We start from the raw sequence: 22,163 nt of genomic DNA, 5'->3' as shown, positions 1-22,163 counted from the left end.
AAGCCCTTACACAGTAACGTTGAAGGAAAAATAAAAAAAGTTATGGAGAAAACTAATTTTTTATTTATTTTTTAAAGTAGTAAAACAATGTAAATCTGGTATCTCCATAATCATATAATGCAACTACCCATAAACTGCGCCAGTTTGGTGCCTCTAATTATTTGAAAAATCCATTGCACCTAGCTCAGCATTGGGTTATGGCTTAACAGAAAGGGGGTGTGGCTTAGCAAAAATTGGATTCTTGTACTTACCGTAAAATCCGTTTCTCGTTCAATGCATTGGGGGACACAGCACCATGGGTATATGCCCAGCTACCACTAGGAGGCACTAGATATCAAAAAAGGTTTGCTCCCCCCAGGTTGGCTATACCCTCTCCACAGCACTAGGCTATTTAGTTTGTACCAATAGCAGTAGGAGAGAGAAACAAAAGCGAAGAACCAACATGTCCTGGACCGGGACAGGAAAAGAGAACAGCAGCCCAGTGACAGGGAGAGTAAGTAAAAACAGTGGGTGGGATCTGTGTCCCCCAATGCATTGAATGAGAAACGGATAAGTACAAAAATCTAATTTTCTTGTTAATGGCATTGGGGGACACAGCACCATGGGACATCCTAAAGCAGTCCTCGAGGGTGGGATTGAAATCTCATGCAAAAAGAAGGGTGCACAGGTGCAGACGAACCATGTGACCCAACAGGACTAGGAGAGACCCTAGCATGAAATGGTTCCAAAGAAAAAAAATGGGAGACCGTCAGGATCCCAAGGACAGGTGCCTGGGAAACAAGGCCTGCAAGAAGGAACAAAGGGAAACACCCAGCTCCACCCAAGGTGGGAAAAAAATAAAGCGCTAGAGGATAAGGGACAGGACCAGATGTCCTGCCGAGAATCAAGAGTTGACCAAGAATGCACTAGAGAGCCCGAGGAAGGATCTAGAAGAACCAGGGCTCCCCCTGAGGAAACAGGAGAGTAGCACAGCAACGTCTGTTGGTAACGACCTAGCGCTCTGCATATGGAAGGAACCCAGGAGGGAAAAAGGACCAAACTGGGCCCAAAGAAGCAGCTGTCATACAGAGCCTGTGCGGTCAAAATGCCATGGGTAGCTTCCTCATAAGGGAGCGGCCAGCTAGATGGTCTAAGAAAGAGTGGGGTCAGGGACTCCGGACAGAAGGGTCCAAAGAACCGGACCACCTAAGGACAACAATAGCCAGAAAACCAAGAAAATAACATCGGCCATGAGTGACCAACCATCACAAGTGTAGTGACCAGCCAACTGTATAACACTGTCCCAGAAGGGGCAAATACAGCAGCCTGGATTTGGTAAAAGAATCGGCAAACATGCATATGTCACAAAGGATGCAGAAGTCAGCAGGGGAAGCTGGGAGAGACTACACTGACATGTAGAAACCAGCTACCAGCAGAGCACAATGAAACCCCCAGGGAAGGAACTGACAGGAGCAGACAACGACAAGGCCCAAGGGAACGGCCCTTCTGTCATGTAGCACAACTAAACAAAGAACATAAGGGAGTACCAAGAACACCCGGACCATAGAAGAGGTACGGGACCATGTCCGATACCAGAGCAAGCCGCGGAAAAGTCCACCCACAGGCAGGAGTGTGGCACTCCCTAGTCCTGTCACAGCCATATCAGAGAGGACATCCAGCGAAGACGCATGTCATTAACCACCCAGAAGGATTCTGTATGGTGGAGGACAGCGATGACCCAAAACTGCAGTAGCAGCTGGTGCTCACAACGCTGTGTACTCTTGCAGGAAAGAACATCCAGTGGTGATCCCTGTACTCTGCCAGGACTGTGCCATATAACTCTGTAAAAAGAAAGCAGAGGAGCAGTAATAACAAGGCGAGTACTCCATCATGAAATGTGGTAGCGCGGCAGTGCAGCACGCAGTAGTACTTTACAGGGTTGACAAAGAACAATCCTAGCATGCCAGCCAACAACCTGCCCACGGGGGGAGAGCAGTTGTCTGGTCTGGGAAGTCTTAAATAGTTAAATAGTGCGTCAGGCAATGAAGTAAAAATTATTCCTAGTACAGAGGCAAAGAGAAGACTAGAGGGCCTGGTTCAGGAGGAACTGCACCTGGTGTCAGATCTGAACAGGCCAGCCATATACTGAAACTAACAAGGCAACTCTACTCCGCCCAGGAAGGGGGGAGACATATGGATACCAGGTATGCCATGTATGCTAGAAGCGGGAGAAAAGAGTGATGAATACAGCATCAGGAGATGGAAACATCACGCCACGTGAATGGGGGGCCACATGATTGCCTATCACAGATCAGAGGCAGGGAAGGGAGGAAAACGCCCAGTAATGCAGGAGCCGTAGAGGCCACAGATTGTACCAATAGGGCATAGCTCTTGCAGATACTGCAAATACTCCGCCAATAATAGGAGTAATGTGGCTGCATGGAGCTCATTATAATGAGTGGAACATAGCTACAGCATTTGGAAATGCTACAGTATATGGAGGCCGTACAGGTACTCTACTTAATAAGGGAGACATACGGCTGTGTAGTGCAGACTTAAAACCACACAGGTGTAATGGGTACAACATGGAGATGGCACAAGAAGTCCACGTCAGAGGGGAGCGATGCCTGCGTGGTACGCACTAGAAGCAGAGATGGTGTAACGGCGACAGCAAATCTGGAGATGGTACAGGAACTCTACCTCTAAAGGGAGAAATGTGGCTGCTTGGTGCACAGTAGAACCAGGCATAAGAAATGGCTATATACTCTGGAGATGGAGCACAAGAGAGCCAGACAGGTGTAATGACTGCAGCGTTTGAAGATGGTACAGGTACTCTACCTATGAAGGGAGCAATGTGGCTGCTTGGTGCACATTAGAACAAGTGTAATGGCTACAGCCCATGGAGATGGAGCATCATAGAACCAGACAGGTGTAATGACTACAGCAGCTGGAGATGGTACAGGTACTCTACCTATGAAGGGAGTAATGTAGCTGCTTGGATAGGGCTGCATAGGGTACTGTAATGGCTACAGGCACTCACTCTGGTGAACCAGGGCTCCCTCTGTATATATGGTTGCGTGTCGGATGCTAGCACCAGAATGGCTGTTTTGGCTACAGCGCCTGGCAGGAACACTCTCCGACTAGGAGGGTGTTTAGAATATGGCCCCTGGTACAGAGAAATAGCTGCAACTGGGTACAGCATTTGCCAGTGATACAAGTACCCCCCTGTTAAGGGGAAGGTTTATGTACCTGGGACACCACGTAGGTGTGCCGGCATGCTAACCACGTGGCGGGGTAACTTACCTTCTGCAGCCAGGGTAGCACCATCCGAAAGTCCACTAGAGGGGATACCAACCCTGGAGAGGAGAGGTTCCTCAGTGGACATTTGTCTTTAACCACCCAGAGGGAATCTGTCTGGTGGAAGACCGCCTGATGCTCTGTTACTGAGAGAGAATCGGAGCAGAGGTGTCCCCCAAGGCAACGGATGGAATGGCAGGGAAGGGTTTGTCACCAGCCTCAGACTTGTCCTGGGAGTGACCCGAGGATGCCGAGGAGGAGCGGGACATGGTTGTGACAACCAGAGGTCGTTTGTGAGACCTAGCAGAGTGTGCCCATTCCGCGGAAGGGTCCCTGGGAGGGCAGAGGTGGCTGCAATTTTTGGACAGGCAGTCGGTGCAGCATAGACTGGGAAAGTTGGCCAGGATTCACTATGGCTTGGGACAGGGAAGAGGCCCAGTCAGGAGAGACCGACGGAGAAGTAGGTCAGGGCGCCATGAGAGGGCCCGGGAGCTACTGCGCACAAACGGACAGGCTGACCGCGTGGCAACCCTTTATTGCCCCGGGTGCACCCAAATACATGAGACCCCCGAGGGGGGCTGGGAAAGGGAGTCCTCAGAAAGAGGACATGAGGCCTGAGAGGGAGCCTGAAAAAGAAAGCAGCCAGCCAAAGGCTGTCTAATGGATCCCAGGGGCCGAGTCCCCAAAGAAGTGCTGCAGCAGCTGCAGAATCTCAGAGAGAAAGGACCCCATGCTGGCAAGATGGATGCTATTTCTTCTAGAAAACAGCATCCACAGGGTTAAAGCTCGCGCTTGACTGGTATAGGAGGAGGAACCCCTCCAGAACCTGACAGGAGCGGGTAGGGGCCAGCAAAAGCTCGGGAAACGAGGGAAGGGGCGGGAGAGAATGCGACCTAGGCGTGGAGGAAGCCGGGGTCTCGATTAATGGAGGTATCCGGAAAAGGTGCGCCGTTGGCGGGACGGAACCGCGGGAGACTGGGGGCCCACCGGAATGAAAAAAAATATGGTATGGGGGGCTCCTGAGGGGGAGCGACGCTCAGGGAGAGGAAAAGCAGGCCAAAAGGAGCACCAGGGGCGGGCCGGACAAAACGTGGCCTAGTCCCGGCAGAAGCCGGGGAATAAAGTAGATGGGAGGCCAGGGAGTGGACTAAGGGGGGGGAAAATACCTCCCCGCCTGGGGGAGAGGGGGTTAAATAAGGGGGAGTAGCACCCCGGACCCCCGACAAAGTGGATGCCATCCGCGGCCACGACAGGGGATCTAACCCGGGACCCCCACTAACTCTGGGACAGGGATGCAGGGGAAATACTCACTGTCCAATGTCTTCGGGCGCTGCAGGGTCACCCCATCGGCAGACTCAACACGGGGACTGTGGGAATGTCTGCATGCCACTGCGGATGCAGTGAATGGAAAATGGGTGACCGGCGAGGCACCTGAGTACGTGCCTGCAGGGGGTGCAACTAAAGTGGCAGCCCACGATGGAGCACCCGCCTGCAGCAGGTGAAAACCTGCAGAAGAGAGAAAAAAAATTAAGATGAAAAAATAAAATAATAAAATAGCAGCAAGACCTGCAGGAAAAAAGCAGGTCAGGTCTGCCTCCTACGGACTAGACTAAAACTGAATAGCCTAGTGCTGTGGAGAGGGTATAGCCCACCTGGGCGGAGCCAACCTTTTTTGATATCTAGTGCCTCCAAGTGGTAGCTGGGCATATACCCATGGTGCTGAGTCCCCCAATGCCATTAACGAGAAAAAGGAGATGCAACATTTTGCACCAAAATTGTGACACAATTCTGGCATAAAATTCTGTCACAAGCTAACCTATAGTTGGTAAGAAGCTAGACAAAAAGACATTCCAAACCAGTCCCAAGGATGGGCAAGAAAACTAAAGAACTGCCGCATTTAGAAACTTGCGCCCAAGTGAGGCATCTGTGGATGCAAAGGTGTGCACTCTATAAAGTTGTGCGCAGGTGTGTAAGGATGCCCAAGTTGCGGCCTTAAACACTTGGAATGCTCATGACCAAGAAGGGCCTACTGACCGAGTCGAATGGGCAGTGATCAGGAATGGTGGTTTATGGTCTTTAGCATGATGTGCCTCCACAATAGCCAAAAGAATCCATTGAGGGTAGGTGGCATTTAATGCTGCCAGTCCCTTTCTAGGACTGTGTGGGACAAGAAAAAGAGAGAGTCCACCTGAGAGAGGCAAGTACGAATTGCCCAAACTAAATAAGGAGTGTGCAGAGATAATTTCTTGGGGTGAGATAGAGAGGGGTAAAAGGAAGGCAAAACTATATAGTCATTGAGATCAAAGGAAGTCACCACCTTTGGTAAAAAAGGAAAGCATTGAGCGGTGTACTCCCTTATCCTAATGGAACACCAAAGGGGAGATTGACAGGAAAAAGCCATTGGTTCCAAAACCCTACTAATAGAAGTGATTGGCACCAAAAAGGCCACTTTGTAGGAGAGTAAATGAAGACAGACTTGTTGCAATGGTTCAAAGATGAGGACTGGAGTGCTTCGAGCACCAAATGCCAGAGGCTGACCATAAGGTGGAATAGAATTGGCAACCCCCTGCAGGAAAGTGCGAACCGTGAAAATGGACACCAGGTTATGCTGAAACAAACCAGAAAGTTCCAAAACTCAGACCAAGGCCCATTTCCAGACCCGGCTAAAGGAAAGACAATCGTTTGGGAAGCAATAAACACACGGGAGAGAGATGTCTGTCCTCACACCAACGATAAAAGGATTTCCACATCTTCTGATAAATCCTGGAAAAGGATGATTTCCTGGTGTGGATCATTGTTTGGATAACAGAGTCCAAAAAAAACAGAGTTCTTGGAATGGCAGGTTCAATAGCCATGCCATTAAATGCAGTGAAGGTAAATTCAGGCGAAAGAGAGGGTCTTAGGATAAAAGATCTTTCCGAAGCGGCAGACGCCAGCTTTTACTGGCGAGAAGGGTGACTACAGAGGACTACCACATTTGACGTGGCCAATCCGGAGCCACTAGCTCCACTGGCAGACACTCTGCTTTGATGTTCAGAAGGACCCGAGGGAGAAGTGGTGACCCATGAAAAGTAGTCCGCCTCCAGCGATAGTTTGACAAGATGAACGAGCAAGTGGATTGCTTTTTTTTTTTTTTTACTCACAAAAGATGCTGAAAGTGGTCCCCGTTCACGTCTATGCATTATTGGGCACGTCGGATTAGGGTGGGTTCACATCTCGCTTTTTCCCATCCGTTTAACGAATACAAAAAAGTATACGTTAAACTGATGCCATACAGTAGCATCCGTTCACCATAGAGTTCCATTGTAAAAATAAAAATAAAACCTTTTTTTTTTACAGGATAGAACTTGGCATGCTGCATTTTTGTATACTTTTTTTTATAACGCATACGTCAAATGGAGGCATAAAATGTGATGAGAACCCAGCCTTCCCCAAAGTGGGGGAAAAATGTCCCTGCGTCTTATGGGGTGAATACTAATGAGCGCTTCTATTAGTACGGGAGGACCGGGAAACTGTCGGCTGTGCTGTGGCTGTGAACATCGTGAGGGCGCTCTGTGACCTCATGCTGTGTGCGTCAGGTCACAGCACGGCTGACGGCAGGAGGAAGAAGATTGCGCTGGCTGTGAGGAGCGGCGGTGTCCGGAGCAGGAGAGGTAAGTGTTTTTTTTTAAATGTAATCTGAGACTGGGGCCTGGTGAGAGACATGGGGGCTGAAATGTGGGCTTATGATGGGGGCTGATGGGAGGCATGGGGCTCTTATCTGAGGTCTGATCTGAGGTCTTATTGGGGGTCTGATTAGTGGTCTGACCTGAGGTCTAAAAATATTTTCTCCTTATTGTTCTCCTCTAAAACCTAGGTGTGTCTTATGGGCCAATGCGTCTTATAGGGCAAAAAATACAGTATATAAGGCATACACAACCTGTAACCCACCTCATGCAGTAACGGTGACAACTCTATGATGGCAGCCAAGACCCACCCAGCTGACAGGGTCATGCACTGCAAGTAGTCACCAGCCCTAAGCAAGAAACTCTTTAAGTCAGCAGGCTGGTGAGAGCTGCTCTCACAGGAGTTGTACATAAGAGAAACGCTGGGATTGGCCTGAGGAATTGTCAATGTAGTTTACATACTGGTGTGGAGAATGCCGGGCTCCTGCGGTGATCTGGAGCGCTGCATCAGTTCCTGCTGCCTGGATTAATGGTGCAGGCGGCAGGGGCAGAACAAACATGCTGCGATGATACAGCATTCCAGAAAAAAGTCTAATGTGTAGAGATACGCATGGAACTTTTTTTTAGTAAAATTGTCTGTACAGGCGTCTATAATGCTTGTACAGGCGTTACTGCGACCTCTGCTTGCGGGTAATAGCAGATTTGTGATTTACTATCCCTCTTTCCTTTCCAGAGGTAGGGAACGAGCAACAGTCTTAGTGACACGTTGGTCTCCCTCTTCGTGTGTGGGGTGACAAGTGTTTAAGACCACCTGTAGGCCCAGAAAGTAACAGAAAAAATATTTTGTAGCAAACTTGCCAAGCAGGTAAAAACTTCTTTAGCTTAGTCCCTGTAGGAAGGGTATAGCTGGTGGGAGGAGTTCACTCTTTTTACTTAGTGTCCCCATCCTAGTGGCAGCAGCTATACCCATGGTCTTGCCTGTGGTCCCCAACGACACAGATGAGGAAAAAAAACTGACAAAAGCTTTGCCATGTTTTCCACAGACTGAGAATAACAGCAATCTCAGAAGACTGCTGGAAAATATACTCCTCTCGTATCTCAGACTTTAAAATTGCTTTCATGGGTCAAAAAGTGAATGACTGTTTTTTGTCCTCAGCTTTCTTTATTTTATTATTACATCCATGTGGCTATACTTTGTATGGATTTAGTGTGTTTGTAATTTCCTTTATACTATAGACCGCCATACGTTTACTCTTCATCAGCAACTGCCTTACCTTTAACCTGCTGTAACAGAAGCTGAGTCTTTTGTTCATGTTCCCTTTGTTGTTGCATTAAGCGTCTGTCATTTTGCAAGGTAAGATGCTCTAAGGCCGACTCCAGCTCCCTCACCAAGTTCTCCTGCTCCGACACCTTCATGGCCAATTCTTCTGCATGTATCTGCAATTTCCGTTCTGTTTCTCGTAGGTTTACCACCTAAAACAAATACATACAGCAAATCACTGTCAATTTACAGAATGTGCTGACATTCATAATTCTTCTTTTGTGGTTTTCCAAGTTATTTTGCCATTTGTGGAGGGATTGGCTACAGTGATGTAAGCGATGTCACTGCTGCAGCCAAAATGATGTTACTGGCAGCCTGGGGGAAGAGAACGGTGCTGGAACGGAAGGGGTTGGAAAGATGAGATTGTTCATTATTTTATCAGCCTCCCAGAAGTTTAAAGAAATACAAAAACACCTTGGACAACCCCTTTAAAATGGCCACAGATAAGAGTTCTCCTGTGAGACGACACTACCATTAATAGGCGTGTTTGACCTGGGAAAACAGACAAGATATTTCACCAGGGACAGACAGATCTCAGATTATCTCCAGGAGAAGCAAAGCAATAAAAAAAAATATATAATCTGGACTTAAAGATTGACGGCTTATCCTCGGGACATGTCATCAATATCAGCTTGGTGGAGGTCCAAGACACCTCACAACCAGTGTTTCAGGCAGCCGCTGGAAATGTACGAGTTCCTCCCCAGGGATAAGGATTGTTATGGGGTCCTTTCATCAGACCCCACTAATGAATTTACAAGAGAATTAAAAGACCTATTGTCTCAAGCTTTGTGTCACAGAGACTCATCTAAGTGGAGGAATTTGATTTCTTATACCCTCACAACATCCAGCAGTGGCCACTTTCTACAGTCTACTCGAGATTCGGAAGGGTCTTAAACCCTTAAGGGGTAGATATATAGTATCAGGACATGGCAGCATAAGTCAGAATCTCAGTATCTACACTGACCGTATCCAGGCCCCCTTTGTTGCTGCATTACCACCAAGGACAGCATGGATTTATTGGGCATTAGTGGGGAGGAATCATGGCTAGCCAGCACTGATGTCAAGGCTTTATAGTCATTTGTTTGGGGAGAATTTGTTGGAGGGCATAGAATCTGCCACAATGGGGGACAGATATATAGATGACATTTTCGTCATTTGGAATGGGACTAAGGAATCCTTTAACCAATTCGTAAAAGCACTTAACAATCTCATAGGTCTCAGGTTTACATGAGAATAATCACCATGCCCTCCCTTTCCCAGACATATAAATCTAAAGGATTTCATCTCTCTCTTACGTTAGCAAAGCAGTCACCCATTCCTTTTTAGCAGGGGTATACAGCATATTGGACATCCCTAGCCAGTGACCGTACACAGTTACTGAGCAAAAACCAGGCACGTGCAAGAATGTCAAATTTGTATAATCACTGCCTACGATGGGGTAGCAGATAGAGCCAGACTGATAGTTGCTAAACAAATGGATAAGGACATCAGCACAGGGGACCAACCACAGATCACATACAGTCGAAGCAGCTGTTTAAGGGACCATTTGGTTCATAGCCACTAGGCACCTACACCACCAAGTACATGGCTGGATAGACAAAAAGGGTTGCTTCAGGCTGCATCGCCTGTAAACCATGGGGTGGTCTATAAAACTATCTGCACCTTCAAGATGGAATACGTTGGAAAAAACTATTTGTGAGTTTTGACGCACTAGAGAACATTTGGGTGACAATGATAACAAAGTGATACCCCCATACCATCGTGTTCATGGGAGTGACCATTATTGTCTTAAATTTGTAGGCATGGAATTAGTCAAACCTCCGGCGTGTGGCCGGTAATTGGAACCACACCATTTTACAGAGGGAGGCTTGTTGGATTTTTAGGTTAAGGACGCTATCACCAGGTAGCTTAAATAAACTGTTTTATACAATATCCATTGCTGTGGCAAGATTAAACGCAAGGTTGACAGCCATGACTCTCGCACATCTTATTTCATTATATCTAATATATATAATGCACACATGGATTCTTACCAGCTACTTCTCTCTGTTATCAGCCTGCCAGAGAAAATATCTGCCGTCTTTAACCCTCCTTGACGCCTGGTAGATGGGCCCGACACACATTTGATCAAATATGTGCACAAAGAGCTTCTATTCTTTTAATGTATAGTAGGTATAATACCACTTTAATTCAGAATAATCCCTATTCCCCAGTATTCTTATTTGTATGTGCGATGTTGTGCAGCCATACCTTTTTTTGTTTGCTTCCTGCATGCTAGCTTTATGGATGTGCACCTGCGACTATGAATGTGCGACTATGAATCCTAATGCATTCTGATTGGAGAGAAATCCGTTCAGCATGCATCAGGATGTCTTCAGTTCAGGATTGGAACGTTTTTTGGCCGGAGAAAATACCGCAGCATTCTGCGCTTTTTGCTCCGGCCAAAAATCCTGAACACTTGCCGCAAGGCCGAATCCGGAATTAATGCCCATTGAAAGACATTAATCCGGATCCGGCCTTAAGCTAAACATCGTTTCGGATCTGACGTTCAGCTTTTTCTGAATGGTTACCATGGCTGCCAGGACACTAAAGTCCTGTCTGCCATGGTAAAGTGTAGTGGGGAGCGGGGGAGCAGCACACCCACCGTCCGCGCGGCCCCCCCAGAGCGACGCCAGGGCGCCCCACGCGCATGGATCGTGCGATCCATGCGCATGGGGCGCCCCGACGCCACCCCGGGAGCCGCACGGGCGGCAAGCACACTGCTCCCCCGCTCCCCACCACTACCATGGCAACCAGGACTTTAATAGCGTCCTGGCTGCCATAGTAACACTGAACGCATTTTGAAGACTGATCAGTCTTCAAATGCTTTCAGTTCACTTGCGGTGTTACGGATCCGGCGGGCACCTCCGGCAACGGAAGTGCACGCCGGATCCCAACAACGCAAGTGTGAAAGAGCCCATGGGTGGATTAAGCATGAATCCAACCAGGATGCTATCCATTTTGTCCACTCTGAACTGTCTGTAAAGGGTAACTGTCATATTTTTTTTATTTGTCCTTTTCCACTGCTCCCTCAAAAGACCGTTGCTATGGCTCATCTGTCTCCTAATTTAATGTGAACAGAAGACGGAGGGGCGGTCCTTCACACTGCATGCCTGCATTAGGCTTAAGAGTGAGGAGGCGTGTCTCTCAGTAATCCAATCTGATTGGCTGGCAGGGAGCGGCTGGCTACAGCAAGTGTGTATGGGAAGTGAGGGAAAGCAGTTTTGGCCTCAGAGAACTGGCAGAGGAGCCATCTTAAGAAGGTCCTCGTATTGTAAATGTTTAAACAGCGGTAACTAAGAGAAAAACTCAAGGAAAACAGTGGTAAGTGAAGAAACTAAAGATTGTTTTATACATAATGCTGCTGCAGCAAGTAACTTATGCTAAAATTTATTTTTTGATGAACACATGACAGTTATCCTTTAATTAAAAAGTAACTAAACTTTTACACTAACTTTTAATATGTTGTCCCTAACCCCCTAAAAAATCTTTTTGTAATATACTTTATTAATTTAGTATTTTACTGTACTTTTTCATCCCTAAAGCGCACCATTCACTGGTGCGCTAAAACTCAGTTCTCCCTACACTGCTGAGCTGTCAGCAGTGTACGGAGAACTCATTTTATGAATGGGCAGCAGTACCCATCTACTATGCCAGGATTAGCGGCGCGGGCTCCTGCTTCTGCCTGCTCCGCTCAGCTAAGAAAACTGCATGTCAGCTTACAACCTCTCCTCCCACTGTCTCACAAGACCTGGTGTTATGATGTCACTGCAGCTTGCCATGCGGGAAGCTGACACAATGGAGAGTGCTGCCGGCACACAATAAGTGCCTGCTGCCACTTATGTCACGTCACTAGTGTAACTTGTAGCTCTGCTGTTAGATAAGTTATCACCATCAGCAGAAGGTGACTACAAGAAGCCCTGGTAGTTTGCATCTATCCACCCCGTTATTTTCATTATTGCCCCTAAGGCTAGTTTCACACTATCGCTTGAGACTTCGGGCAAACTGTTCCCAACCAGAGCTCTCGGAATCCGGCATTGCTAGAAGCTGCCTGAATGCCCGCCAGCCCCATTAACTATAATGGGGACTGGTGGAGATGCGCTCAGCTGTATTTTTCAGCCAATTATTGGCATATTTGCCAGGTTGCGGCTGTATCTCTGCTGGTCCCCATTACAGTTAATGGGGCTGGCGGGCATTCAGGCAGCTTCTGGCAATGCCAGATCCTTAGAGCTCTGGCAGGCTGTTCCCTGCCATGCTAGTGTGAAACTAGCCTAAGCTATTCTATACACCCTAAGGAGCAAGTGTGAAACATGCATGTAGGGATGATAGGCTAGAGCAACATAGGGCAATCCTTAACTACGGACAAGCTCCATACGGGGTTTCCCATGTCAGGGTGGGTGCTCTGTGGTTAGATAAAACAGAGCCAGCATAGTACCCTCTGATAGGGCTTAATATGGGCTGTTATTATCCCGTTATAAGATTGTATTATTCTATTTACAGCAGCTCCCATCTGGCTCCGATAGACATCCCATCAAAACAGTGGACATAGTAGGACCTTAGGGTTATTTTCCTACTTTGCAAGCTGGGTGGGAATCGCCAAGTACCCTATTTTGTATCATTTTGGATGACTATGGAATGGTATAGCCCCTCCCAAATGGATGTGGCAAGTTAAACCATTTGAAGATATTCAGCAAAAACTTTTGGATTTTAGTTATAGTTGATTAAAAGTTAAATAATTCACCTCCTTTTGTTGCTTCTGGGACTACCATTGGGAGAGTGGCAGGGATCAGTCTGTTCACTTGTTGTTACAAAGAAGACAGAACCGTAGTGCTTCCGTGCCCCCATTCCGCAGCTCCGGATTGTGGACCTATTCAAGTGAATGGGTCCGCATGCGTGATGCGAGGAGCACACGGCCGGTGCCCACATATTCCGGACCCGCTGTTTACGGGGCGCAATACAGGCCATGGCCGGCAACGGCCGTGTCCATGAGGCATAAGAAATAACTGTATATGTGTTTATTACCATGTACAGATCTATATAGATTCTATATTATATTGGGACCCTAAGACCAACTCTCATAGTAACATAATAGGAACTGTGGCACAGAATTACACACCTTATTAAAGTATTTGATGAGGACAGATCTGGTCTCTGAAGCAGAGAGTGAACTGAACTTCTCAACGACGTTTGCTTCACTTTGTGAGAGAATCTGAGAGGAGTCCTTTAAGGCTTGTTGTCGACTCTGAATGCACTCGTTCTTGTACTCAATAGCGGCTTCCAAAGCTTCGATTCCCTCCTCTAGCTGGAACAAGAAGTGCTCTTCCTGAGGAATCAAGTATCTGAAAATCTCAGAACACATTTCTCAAGCATTTGTCCTAAGTGCTGATATACGGTTAACAGTGGGAGACACAAACATTATATGAGGAGGCAGAAAAATATCCTCATTAATTAATAGGAATCTGCTCAATATATCTTTGATGTATAACAAAAAATACTTCACATGTACATTAGACTAGCCAGTGGTAGAACCCAGCCAGCTATACATCCTAATTCTGCTTAGTGGCCATGAGAACCCTAAAGACAACCTGTCATCAGGTACTTGTAGTCCCAATGAAATAACCAAAAACTATTTTCCTATAACTCTTTGTTATAGGTATAAATACATTGACAACTGTAGGTCACTATTCTCCTTGTCTAAGGGGTGTTTCCTTACAGTCTGGCACTATAAACAGTGACTGGACAAGGGACGCACCTCCAGTTGGCGAAACCCAGTTGTTCATTTATTCATACATTTCTAGATGGAATGGTACAACACAGAATGAATAGAAAGAGAAAATGTCCCCATGAAAATGCAATGTAATTGGCATGCGGCATGTTATAGAGCAGCAGGAGCTGCGCAGATTTATATGGATGAAAAGACTCTGTATAGATTTGATATCATTCAATTCCTGCTCATTCTGGGCTTTGAAGTCCCGGAGACGGTCCTATCAGTGACTGACAGCTATCTCTGTATACACAGTCATAGAGGACAGGCTTTCAATCACTGATAGGACCGCCGCCTGGACTTCAAAGCCCAGAATGAGCAGGAAAATAAATGAATACATTACAAGTTATACTGAATAATTTACTATAAAACTATAGATCAATCTGCTCAGCTTCTCCTGCTCTATAACATGCTGCCTTCAGACCGCACTGCGTCTTCTTGTGACCGGTTCTCTAGAAGTATTTTCTAAAACCGACAAGTTAGGAGAGCTGACAGGTTCTCTCCCCAAACGCAAGCTGGTTTACTAGAGAAGACACAGTACAAGCCTACCTCTGGAGACAGCACGGTGCCATTTTTTAGTTTTTCATCTAGGCTGTCTCTTTTCTGTAGGAGGTGGTCCCGCTCCTTCTGCAGAACTTTAACCTCCTCAGACACTTTCTTCTGCTCCTCGCTGTTACTGCTATGCAGTTTCTCACTTTTGTCTGTAAGCTCATTCTCTAATGCATGGAGCCGAGTTGACAATTTCAATATGTCACTGTTCAAAGCCTAAGAAAACAGCAGAAAATTCATTTGTCAGCGGATATAATCCACAAACGTGTTATACAATATTTGGGTAATCGTGAAATATGGCTGAAAGTGATCTTGATTACATCACAAAGTACATTGGGGGATTAGGGGTGGTGGATACCACATTTGTCTATCTGAGCAGATCCAAATAAGGCTGGGTTGTGAAACCCTAGGGCAAGTGGTCATCGACTTGTGGCTCTCAAGGTTCTGCAAAACTACAACTCCTAAGCAAGCACTGACAATCACAAGCGGTCATGTTATGCTGGAAGTTGTGGTTGGAGATCACTGCTCTAGGTCTAGGTTTCACTTTAGAATGAATTATATGTTTCTGTGAAAACCAGAACAATCCTCTATATTGTGCTCTATATTTTCTGAATCAGAAGTCAAAGCAATGCTACCTGCAATATGCATGGAGCGCAGTGCATGCAAGAAGACCTGTGATCATATATTATCCATTACAGACAAATATACACCACTATAAACGATCTCTCAGTGGCAGGGAAGTACATTGGGACAGATTTACTAAGTCGGTAGATGGCGTCTAGACCTGCACCAGACTTATCAAATGGGCTCAGGCTGGATGATAAATGTGGTGCAGGGATAGACACTTCTCTCTAACTCTATGTCAAGTACTGGTTGGCTTATTTTGTGGCACAATTTTGGTGCAAAATGTTGCATCTAAGGCCATGTCTCTTTCCCATTAAGCTACGCTCCGTTTTTGACTAGAAGATGACCTTTTCTCTAATCCTAGATACACAGAATTGCACCATTTTTTGGGCGCAATATATACACTAACATTAGTAAATGTGGGCCGTTGCTTACAAGCTCCCTAGTGGATGCACAGCAAGACTGAATTACATTGATGAAGGTAATCAATGAACCATACCTGACTTGATCGCAATTTTTTGATCTCCAGGTGGCCCTTTTCTTTAAGCATGCCTTCTAACTTAGCAACACTCTCTTCTCTTTTCTTTAAATCCTCTTCTAGCTCACTCAGTGCTTGACGCTCCTTCAAGACCTTCTCCACCTCTTCATCAAGCCACTTCTTCTGTTCTTCTAATTTCTGAATGAAAGATGTTACAAAATATATTCGATGCAAAAAGGTTTGATTGTGAGGGAACATATTGTTTCAGAAATCTATGTATACAGCACAAACAAAGCATACAGAGAACATTGCAGGATGCATTACGCAGCATCCAATTAAATCTATGGGTGTCTTTCTAATATATTGGTTCCAAAGGTCTGCTTGGCTAACAGAGGGCAGTTCTAATCAGTGATAAGCCTTGGCCTTTATTTAAAGGGGTTGTCCAACCCCATAGCAATTTTATTACGGCCCTGTAAGTGCTCAGCCTAAGGATAAAACATCACTTAACTATTCACCGATGCTCTGTTCATCTGTCACCTGTGGACCAGCAAGACACGTCACCGCTGAAGCCAGTGAATCAATGGGACGTCACACTTCTGTTCCACAGGGAACTGTGAGCAGCAGAAACAGGACCCACAGTGCTGGAACCTAGCACTAGTGAATAGGTGTTTTTTCATTAGGCTGAACACTTTTGGGGACATGATGTAAAATTGCTGTGGGGACTGGAAAACCCATTAAAATAAAGGGATATTTTTTCATTTATTTCTAACATAGAGTCATGTTTCTTTATAACTACTTACAAACAATATTCAAAAAAGCAATATGGTTGTAGAAGCAGGGGTAGGTTAGGTTTTGATTACAAGGAGAGCATTGTCATGGCTCTTGGAGTGATGCTATGCAAAAAAATATGTTCAATGTTTACCAACCTTTCAACAAACTCTGCATAAATCAGAGTATATTGTGCCTCTGAGTGAGTGTAAGAGAGTTAGGAAGCAGAATCTCCTGTTTTCTCCATGTTCTGTGTATGGGAGACATAAGTGCAACTAGTCTCCACACACTAGCTCAGTGAAAACTCAGAATTAGTGATTGGGTTTGCAGGGGGAAAACTGCTTATAAATGCCAGATAAATCTTATATAATGGCCAGATATAGTGTTATTCCTCATGTGCACACACAAAAGCTTATGTTGTCAAGTCACCTGCAATTGTAGGTACACTTGAATGACTATGAATACTTTTGAATATATTTTTTATTATTGATTTTCATGTATTTTTGGCATAAGAAAGCATTTTTTGTAATCGGTTTTAATTAGAAATGTTGCTTTATTTAGCTTCTGGAGCTACTAAGTTTCTGAGTACATAGCCAGATGTAGAAAGCTGTTCTCTGCTAAATCTGTCAGACTGCCTGTCTGACAGCTTGGTCTCCAGCCCCTCTCTCGCCTCTGCTTAAAAGATAGTTGAGGGTTGGAAAGCGAGAGGCTGGAGAAAGAGAGGTCAGTATAATGGATTTATCACAGAACATCATTCTGCAGCTCGCTGTGTACTTGCAACAATCTCTGCTCCAGAAGGCAGGCAAAGAGACAGGAGCATGTGTCTATGGAGATGAGAGTCAGGAAAGGGCTTGGCTTGAGAGCCAATCAGTGAGATCTCTGCTGTATTTAATTATATATTATATTATATTCTGCTGCTGAGATTGCTCAATGCCAATTACTGTACTTTCAACCTGGTTCCTGTGTGTGCTAGATTACTCTGTGCATTTTGTGAATATTCTTGTTCTTGACTTGGCTTGTTTTCCTGATTACTCCCTTCTCCTTGCTTGCTACTGTGTTTAACCTTGGACTGTTAAATGACTGTTCTTCTGCCTGTGCATCTCTATACCCTTTTCTCTCTTGGTTCTGACTTGGCTTATTTCAGTTTTTGCTATTAGATATGGTTTTGGCTTTGACGTTTGACTGCTCTGTTTTTGACCCTGGCTAGTACAACTACTTGACCTGCCCGCTCCACCTGCAAGATTCCTTACCACCAGCAGGGACAGCTTAAGGTTAACTAGTTAGGTCTCTGAGTGGGATCACCCCTATTGGGATAGCTAATCTGCTGTAGCCCTGAGCCCCTGTAGTGATAGAGGTGTTGCAGGGCAAGTTTGCCAGTTCTTGTTGAACTGGGCAGCTGCGAGTCTGGCAATAGGTATGCAATTTGCTGGACAGGTTACCAGTATTCCATCACTTCTGTTACAGTACTGGCAGTTGCAGAAGCCAAAAGGAGGCAAAATACATGTAAATCAATAATCAAAAAAGGCTTAAAAAAGGTTGCCAAAACCTTAAATGGGTTAAAGGAGTTATCCGAGACTGAGAACCTCTTTTCCTTTGTGTAGGCTGGATACAAGGCTCGGATTCCAATTCCAGTGCCAAGCTCCATTCTCCTCTTCCGGTCCCCGCTAGACCAGAAATACAACAGCCAATTAGTGGCCTCAGCAGTGGCAGCAGTTACTGTATGTTCCGTATCTGGTATCTGCACACGTCACCACTGAGGACACTGATTGGCTGTCAGACTTCCGGTATAGCAAGGAACTGAAGCAGAGGATAGGTGAGCCCAGTGCTGGAATCAGACCGCCAGTGACAGGCGAGTCTTTATTTTTTTTATATTAACCTGTACTCAGCCTGCATGTATGAAAAGGGGTTTCCAGTCTCAGAGAACCCCTTTAATCAAAACTATTTACAAAAACAGTTGTAATTTTTTTTTCATAAAAAAAAATAAAAAATGAAAGGGTATCTCTTTAACACACTCCTTTATTTAAACAGAATAGTGGTGTTTGCTGCATGCATGATGTCTGATCTTCCACGATTAACCTCTGGGTGGCTGCATTTCCTGCATGTTGGCTGTCCACCCTTATCTATGATGAAAGCAACCCTTGTCTCTGCAGTTGAATTATAGCTCATGTGATTTCCTCGGCTAACTTAAATAGAACTCAACATGGGTTCGAGTGACCGTGTTTAGCCTTGGTTTGTTCATGGATGCACTACACAGGAATCCTCCACGGGCTGAACTATTCAACTATGAAGAGACAAAGGTTTATTGCACTTACTAATATAAAACTCATGTATGTTACGGTGAGTTTGGGTCTGTATTTTACAAATTAAGTAAAATGGAATATCCCTTTAAGAAATAAAAAAAAATGCATATCAGTTACAAAGTCTATTTTCTGTAAGTAAAGGGTTCTATTTTTATGCACTGGTTTTAGGTTATTTTGCATTTTTCTCCTCCATTTTTGTATTTTTTCCTCTGCAATTTAACCACAAACCCGACACATGAGAATCCTAAGAGCTCATCTGATGAAGCCTCTACAGCAGGGTACAGAGGTCACACAGCTATAAAGAAGCCATATGACCTCCACGCAGGCTCCATGCCTGTGTACACAGCCCTAAGTTGAATTATTTCAGCGGTATATTACTTTCATCCAACATCTACCTTTTTCCAAGTTCAACATTTTTAGCAAGCACATACAGTTGGTCTTGAATTCGCTCCCCTCCCTGTCCATCAAATATAAAGCATTATACAGTATGTTATAGAAGCCCTCACTAGCTGAAGCTGGTCTGGAATACTTGGGGTACTCTTCCGCCGTCTAATGGCTGCAATCTCTTCATTTTTTAGTTTCAGCATCTTCTGTTGTTGCTCATTCTTCAACTGAAGCTCCTGAACATACAAAAAAAAAAAAAATATAGATTTTTTTTCTAACAGGTACTAATGTGGCTTGACTGTAAAACTGAAATGTACCTAGAATTAAAGGGGACCTGTCACCAGGAAATTCTCTGTTAAACCAGGCACAGTGCCTTGTAGGGCTAGCTCAGCTAAATGTAATATCTTTCATTTAGCGAGAAGTTCCTTCATTCTGGAGAAAAAGTACTTTTAATGCATATGCAAATGAGCAGTTAAGTGCACCAAGGACGGGCCCAAGTTGCTCTGTGCACCCTTGCTCTGCCAGTCTCTCCCTCTACTTCTTGATTGACAGGTCCAAGAAGGACGGGGAAGGCAGAAGAAGCAGAAAGAGCAAGGGTGCACAGAGTGGCTTGGGCCCACCATTGAGGCACTTAAAGAGGACCTTTCACCGCTCCTGACATGCCTGCTTAATAGCTTCATGCATTCCCCATGTAATAACAATTCTGGAGCATCTATTCTTATGTCTCTATGTTGTGCCATTCCTGTATTATTTCTACTAGAAGTTATGACTGAATTGCTAGCAGTCTGTTGTAAGGGTACAGAGGGGAGGTAACCAGTTGGGGGGGGGGGGGGGGGGGGGGTACCTGCACAGTCTGAAAATGGCAGCACTGATTGGATAGAGTGAGACTGTGCAGAGACACCCCCCCAACTGGTTACCTCCCCTCTGTACCCTTACTGAAGGCTAATAGCAATTCAATCATAACTTCTAGTAGAAATAATAAAGGAACGGCACAACACAGAACCATAACTGTATCTGTACACTGCATATGTGCCAGATGCCGCTAGAGGTGACTTGTGACAATGTCCCCAGCCTTCAAGACGTCAAACAAGCCATGAGGGGTGCCAGCCAGCGTGACTCTTAAGGAGAGTGACTCCACCCACATTACTCCTTACACGCACTGGAATACAGCATTTCGACTGTTTTTCTGCATTATGCCAAATTGCTAAGAAAATATCATCAAATCATCTTCGAGAAGCTGCCATTGTCCTGGGTAACAGGTTAGTGGCAGATTGGGGACCTAAATCCTGATGACGGTTTCCTGTTAAAAATATAAAGAAATCAGGGTAATTTTACAAAACCTTGACAATTTATTTAAAGGCCACATACTAAATTCCTTTTGCTCTGCTCCTTTTTAGTAGCAGAACAGTAAAAATAACAGAAACATCGGACCTGTCACATGACGGACACATGAACATGCCAGTCAGATCCCAGGGACTATAATGGAATAGTTTGTTTTGCCCTGTTTTGTGCAGTAAAATGACTGCAATGTGGCTTTCTGTCCATCAATTTGGATGGAATCTGCAGTGAAGGCCCCTAATGCAGCTTTCATTACAGATGTGAACGCAGGCTAATGGACAATGATGTAATTTACAGACAGATGTGGAAAATAGGAGTTTTTACTTACCTTGATTTGTTGCTGGTCCTTTTGCACGGCCAACTCCAGCTTCTTCTTTACATCACTTTCCTCTTTTAGCTTTTTCTGAAGCTGCGCCTGTTGTTGCCGCATGTTTTGTATGTTTTGCTCCAGATCAGATGCGCACTTCTCATTCTGAGCTGATATGTTTACAAGCCTCTTTGTATCTTGCTGCTTTTTCTGTAATGCCTGGTGAGAAATTAATCAAAAGCACACAGGGGAATTTACTAAGCAAGATGCACAGGAATTCTGTTCAAATCTGCACCAAAGTATAAAAACATGGAACTTGCTAAGGGGTTTTTCGAGATTCCATTTATTCTATGTAAATGTACTCTATAGACAGGCACACATGAATATGAATATATTTATATGATGCCTTTCTATAATAAGACATTTTTCTGAATTATTCCAATACCTTCATACCTGCATTTTAAGTTTTGCAGCCTCCATTTTCTTACGGAAATCTTTCTGTAATTTGGCTTTCTGTGCCTGGTCCCGCAGTTCTTTGTTTTCCAGCTCTTGTAACTGTTTCTGAGCTTCAGCCAATTCAGTTTTAGCCTGCTCGGCTTCCTGTTCTAGCTGTGTGATCTTTAATGAATACTGTTTGTTCACACAATGAGCATCACTGCCTAAAATTCAAAGATGAGATGATAAGAGAACAGTGACAGTATCCCACTATCTTATTAGTTATATGAATGGTTTATTATGTATCCCGTTTTCTGATGTCTTTTTACATATGTAAAAGTAGAGGGATGGCACTCAAAGCAATTGAGGTGTATGGAAAAGTAATACTATTTAATATGGAATAACTGATAGAAAAAATATCAAATATAATATAGTAAAATGTCTGTATATAAAACACATGCGAAAATATTCAATATAAAAAGTACATGGAAGTCATATCAATATAGAGATAAAAAAGATAATAAAAATATGAGGATGGTTGAATGATAAATAATAAATAAATAAACAATAGATAATAAATGTCAATTCAAATGCAATCCTGTTGGAAAAAAGTCTGATCTTATATTGTAAAGACCAATAGTATCCTGGTACAATATATTGTCAATTGTGTAAAATCCTGCTGGAAAAGAAAAGTACTCCTGGTATAGGAGGATGAGAGACAGTCTTGTGAGCCTGTTAGGAAAAAGGAAGGTCCAGTTTCATAGCATATACTCTGGTAGAGAGATGGGGTAACCTGATGTAAGCTGAAAGGTGGATACCTTTCTATAGAGGTTTTGATTATAGATCCCAGAGTTATGGGGTGGAGACAAACAAATCCGATTTTGTTTTTAGTTGTTGTTCACAGATCCAGTATTG

The 22,163-nt window shown here is 44.8% G+C and overlaps 1 protein-coding gene across 1 annotated transcript in view; it reads right to left on the bottom strand.

Moving 5' to 3' along the window:
* KIF27 (kinesin family member 27) overlaps nucleotides 1-22,163 on the bottom strand; it is a 52,222-nt gene that overhangs the window by 5,696 nt on the left and 24,363 nt on the right. Inside the window, exons 10-16 of the mRNA XM_040417030.1 lie at nucleotides 21,267-21,472; nucleotides 20,835-21,032; nucleotides 19,291-19,404; nucleotides 15,738-15,914; nucleotides 14,615-14,830; nucleotides 13,418-13,624; nucleotides 8,216-8,414 (exon numbers count right to left, since the gene is read on the bottom strand). Coding sequence (XP_040272964.1) covers nucleotides 8,216-8,414; nucleotides 13,418-13,624; nucleotides 14,615-14,830; nucleotides 15,738-15,914; nucleotides 19,291-19,404; nucleotides 20,835-21,032; nucleotides 21,267-21,472 — 1,317 coding nt within the window. The remainder of the gene's footprint in view (nucleotides 1-8,215; nucleotides 8,415-13,417; nucleotides 13,625-14,614; nucleotides 14,831-15,737; nucleotides 15,915-19,290; nucleotides 19,405-20,834; nucleotides 21,033-21,266; nucleotides 21,473-22,163) is intronic.

This window comes from Bufo bufo, chromosome 2, assembly GCF_905171765.1.
Source record: "Bufo bufo chromosome 2, aBufBuf1.1, whole genome shotgun sequence".
Taxonomy (NCBI): Eukaryota; Metazoa; Chordata; class Amphibia; order Anura; family Bufonidae; genus Bufo; species Bufo bufo.
The sequence above is the reverse complement of the archived record's forward strand: the minus strand, read 5'-3'. Positions and strand labels throughout refer to the sequence as shown.